The sequence below is a fragment of the Gallinula chloropus genome (assembly GCF_964237585.1).
Source record: "Gallinula chloropus genome assembly, chromosome: 31".
Taxonomy (NCBI): domain Eukaryota; kingdom Metazoa; phylum Chordata; class Aves; order Gruiformes; family Rallidae; genus Gallinula; species Gallinula chloropus.
Window position 1 is genome coordinate 895,697 of NC_140116.1, and position 4,817 is coordinate 900,513.

A 4,817-nucleotide genomic window follows, 5' to 3' on the forward strand; every position below is an offset into this window, starting at 1 on the left:
GTGGGGATGGGGATGGGATGGGGATGGGAGGGGGATGGGATGGCATGGGATGGGGTGGGGATGGGATTGGGATGGGGATGGGATGGGGATGGGGATGGGGATGGGGATGGGGTGGGGATGGGGATGGGGATGGGAGGGGGGTGGGATGGGGATGGGGATGGGGATGGGAGGGGGATAGGATGGGGATGGGAGGGGGATAGGATGGGGATGGGATGGGGTGGGGATGGGGATGGGATGGGGATGGGAGGGGGATGGGATGGCATGGGATGGGGTGGGGATGGGATTGGGATGGGGATGGGATGGGGATGGGGATGGGGATGGGGATTGGGATGGGGATGGGGTGGGGATGGGGATGGGATGGGGTTGGGATGGGGATGGTGTGGGGGGGGTTCATCTCCTCTCACCTCCCGCAGCCCCTGGCCCCTCCCAACAAAGGGCCATCCGAAGGCGACACCCACGGAGCCGCCGGGTGCCGGGGTCACCCCTGGGAGCCACGGGACCCCCCCGGTGCTGCGGCGGGACCAGCCCGGGCTGAGCCTGCTGGGCAGGGTGCTGGGCCTGGAGCACTCCAGCGCCGACCACCCGCACGAGGACGTGAGTGGGGCTGGGGGGGCGGGGGAGGGGGTGTCACACCGTCCCCCTCCAGTGCCGCGGGCTGGGAGACCCCAGGGAGCTGCCACTCAGTGTGTGTCCCCCCAACGACCCCCCCCCCACCCAGTGCCTGAACGTCACCCACCTGTGCCCCCACCCCCCCCACCCCCCCAGTGCCTGAACATCACCCACCTGTGTCCCCCCCCCAACCCCCCCAGTGCCTGAACGTCACCCACCTGTGCCCCCCCCACCCCAACCCCCCCAGTGCCTGAACATCACCCACCTGTGCCCCCCCCCAAACCCACCCCCCCAGTGCCTGAACGTGACGCAGCTGCTGGTGAACTTCGGGCTGGAGGCCGCGGCCCAGCTGACCCCCGAGCAGTTCTCGCTGCTCTGCCCGGCGCTGCTCTACCAGATCGACAGCCGGGTCTGCATCCGGCACAGCGACGAGGTGACGCTGCCCCCCCCCGGGGGGGTCGCTGTGGCCAGGTAACCCCCAACATCCCCCCCCCCCCCCCCCCGGCCCTGCAGCCCCAGCCCTGGGTACCCCAGTGTCTGCTCCCTGTGGCCCCCGCCCCCCATCCAGCTCTGGCGCCCCATCCCTGGCTCCCCCATCCCCCAGACCCCCCCCAGCCCATCCCCAGGGACCCTCTTCCCTGCGTCCTCCCCCCCAGCCCATCAATTCCCCCCCCCCACACCCCCCCCCATATCCCTCCAGCATCTGGTCCCCACACCCCAGTCCCTGCCACCCCCACCCCTTCCCGCATCCCCCAGCGCCCCTTCCCCAGGTCCCCATCACCCTGCACATCCCCCCCCCAACCCCATCACGGGTCTCACCCCCCCGCAGCGCTGGGCTGGGGGCTCCTGGCCGTCGCCGTGGTGAGTCTGCCCTCCGCCCTGGCCGCCGTCCTGGTGCCGCGGCTGAACCGCGGCCTCTTCCGCTCGCTCCTGGCCTTCCTGGTGGCCCTGGCCGTGGGGACGCTCTGTGGGGACGCCCTGCTGCACCTCTGGCCCCACGTAGGTTCTCCCCCCCCAAACAACCCCGGTGGGATGCAGGAGGCACCCAGGAGGGGTTGGGGGTCCCCCCCTGAGCATCCCTCGTGTCCAGGCCCAGGGGAAGCACCCGGAGGTGCCGGTGGAGCCGGAGCTGGTGGTGCCGCAGGGATTGGCGGTGCTGGGGGGCATCTACCTGCTCTTCCTGCTGGAGCTGCTGCTGGGGATGCTGCGGCGGCGCCGGGAGGCCACGGTGAGAGCCGCGGGCGCTGGGGGAAGCGTGGGGTTGCCCACGGGTCCAGCTTTGCACCCCAAACCTCTGCCTCCCCCAGGGACGCTGCCCCGGAGAGACCCCTGACGTGGCCATGGGGGTCCCAGCACCGTCACAGGGAGGTAAGAGCCCCTCAGGGCGCACGGAGCCCACAGCCCCCCTGGCCCCCACCCTGTGCCTCTGCCCCCCACCCTGTGCCTCTGCCCCCCACCCCGTGCCTTTGCCCCCACAGGGGCCGAGCTGCGACACCTGACGGCACCAGAACCAGAGCTGGAGCTGAAGCCCCACAGACCCCCCCCCGAACACTCCCACGGACACTCCCACGGCCCCGCGCTGCCCCCCAGCCCCAGCGCCGCCGACATCGTCTGGATGGTGATGCTGGGGGACGGGATCCACAACCTGACGGATGGACTGGCCATCGGTGAGGGGCCGGGCTGGGGGCCGGGGGTGCACAGGGACAGGAGCGCACGAGGATGGGAGTGCACAGGGATAAGGGGTGCACAGGGATTGGGGTTGCACAGGGCTGGGGGGTGCACAGGGATGGGGGTGCACAGGGATTGGGGGTGCACAGAGATAAGGGGTGCACAGGGATGGGGGTGCACAAGGATTGGGGGTGCACAGGGATGGGGGTGCACAGGGATGGGGTGCACAGGGATGGGGGTGCACAGGCTCTGGGGTGAAGGACCCTCTCCCCACAGGTGCTGCCTTCTCCCACAGCCTCTCCGGCGGCCTCAGCACCGCGCTGGCCGTGCTCTGCCACGAGCTGCCCCACGAGCTGGGTAGGTGCCAATCCCCCCTCCCCAACCCCAACTCCATCACCCCCCCATCATCCCCCCATCACCCCCCCGGGTCCCCTCTCTGCAGGTGACCTGGCGGTGCTGCTGCGGGCGGGCACGGCCCCCCGCACCATCCGGCTCCTCAACCTGCTCTCGGCGCTGCTCTCCTGCCTGGGCGCGGCGGCGGGCGCGGCCGTGGGGCAGAGCGCGGCCCACCTCACCCCCTGGATCCTCACCGCCACCGCCGGCCTCTTCCTCTACGTGGCCCTGGCTGACATGGTGAGGAGGGGGGGATGATGGACCCTGGGGTGGGGGTAGGTGGCCGCGGGGCTGGTTCTGGTGCTGGCCCCGCTGAGCCCCCCACTCTCACCCCCCCAGCTCCCTGAGGTGCTGCGGGGCGCCGAGGGTCCCGGTGAGGACACGTGGGGCCGCTTCGCCCTGCGGAACGCGGGGTTCCTGCTGGGCAGCGGCATCATGTTGGGCATCGCCCTGGCCGAGGGGCACGTCCGGGCCTGGCTGCAGCCCTGAGCTGCCCCACGGCTGGGCCCAGCTGCCCCCCCCCCAAAAAAAACACCTGGAACCACCAGTGGCCAAGCTGGAAGGATGGAAGGACAGCGGGACCCCCCCCCCAACACACCCCCAGGATGTTCTCCCCTCCTCGGAGACCCCCTTGTCCCGCCAGCGCCCTGAGGGGTCCCTGTGGCTCAGCCCTCCCCAAGCCCCCTCTGTGCCTGTGGGGAGCGGGACGTGGGGAGGATGAGGAGGAGGATGATGAGCAGGAGGATGAGGATAAGGAGGATGAGGAAGAGGATGAGGACAAGGAAGAGGAGGATGATCAGGATGAGGACGATGAGCCACCCGAACCAGCAGCCACTCACCCCACGCAGCTAGAGGATGAACCCAGCAGGACCACGAGCTGGGGGGACACACAGAGATTGAGACCCTCAGCCCCCCCCAACCCCCCCCAAGCCCCTCCCAACCCCCCCAGCCCCCCTTAGGCACCCCCTCCCCAGCCCCCCGGCCCCCAGCGGCTCCTCTCCAGGTTTCCATGCGGTCACTTTATTAGTTTCAAGTTGTTGACGAACAATATCGAGACGACTGGGTCGAGTAAGGCTGGTTTGTTCCTCTTGTGGTTCTCGGGTTGTCTTGTCTCTTGGGGGTTCTTGGGGGTGGTTTTTTGGGGGTGGGGGGGATGGTGGGGGGGTGGTGGTGTCCCCACTCCCCTCCCCCCCCCCCCCCAATTCCCTCCCAGGGCTGGGGAGCTCAGACAATGCCCAGACACGCGGCGACCCGCACAGGGACCCGCGCGCACACGGAGCCCCGCGGGAGGAAGGGGCGGCGGGTCCCTGGTGCTGAGGTGGGTCTGTCTGTCTGTCTGTCTGTCTGTCCTGCCGGACCCAGAGCAACGTTTATGTGCATAAGAATACACAGAGGTGCAGCATCGACACGAAGGATATTGTAAAGACACAGAGCTTGCTACAGATGCCCTCGAGTCCTCGGAGACGCATCCCCACCCCCCCCCACCTTCCCTGCCTCTTTCCCCCCTCCCCAGCCCCATCCCAGCTCCGAGGGGTTGGATTCCCCCCCCCCAAAGCCCCATCCCAGCTCCGAGGGGTTGGATTCTGCCCCCCCCCAGCCCCATCCCAGCTCACGCCACGGCTCGGAGCGGTTGGGTTCCGGAGCGGCCGCCGGCGTTCCCTCTCCTCGCTGTGGACGTCCCCCTCTGCCTCCCCGCTCTCTGGAGCTGCCATGGTGGCTTTGGCTGAGCCTCAGCGCTCGGTGGGGGTGGTCAGTTGGTTTTTTCAGTTGGTTTTCAGTTGGTTTTCAGTTGGTTTTTGGTTGGGTTGGGGGTTTGGGGGGTGGGCTGGGGGGGTGTTTTCTTCCCCCTACGCCCCCTTCTCCTTCCCCTCTGCTGAGCTCAGAGCAACACCACAAAATTCAGCCAGGAGGAGAAGAGGTTTGAAGAGCTCGTTGAGTCCTTGGGGAAAAACAAAGACACAAAGAAAGGGGGGGGGGGGGAAGGGAAGGGAAAAGACCCCCCCCCTCCACCCACCCCAAATTAGAGTCCCAAAGAATCCGCGTGTCCATCCCGGTGTCTCCAGTGGCAGGGGCTGGTTAGTCCTTTGGTTTCATACTGAAGGCAAAGGTGAGCGCGGACAGACAGCGTGTGCGGGGCCAACCCCCAC

General features: G+C 68.6%; 1 protein-coding gene across 1 annotated transcript in view; it reads left to right on the top strand.

The window, feature by feature from the left end:
• SLC39A5 (solute carrier family 39 member 5) overlaps positions 1–3,742 on the top strand; it is a gene marked incomplete at its 5' end in the record, with an annotated part of 8,890 nt that extends 5,148 nt beyond the window's left edge. The window contains 10 exon segments of the mRNA XM_084277191.1: positions 414–594; positions 905–1,051; positions 1,053–1,080; positions 1,439–1,608; positions 1,700–1,837; positions 1,917–1,977; positions 2,088–2,276; positions 2,554–2,634; positions 2,720–2,910; positions 3,010–3,742. Of these exon segments, the coding sequence (XP_084133317.1) occupies positions 414–594; positions 905–1,051; positions 1,053–1,080; positions 1,439–1,608; positions 1,700–1,837; positions 1,917–1,977; positions 2,088–2,276; positions 2,554–2,634; positions 2,720–2,910; positions 3,010–3,159 (1,336 nt within the window). The 3' untranslated portion in view covers positions 3,160–3,742.
• Between the last annotated feature and the right edge of the window lie 1,075 nt (positions 3,743–4,817).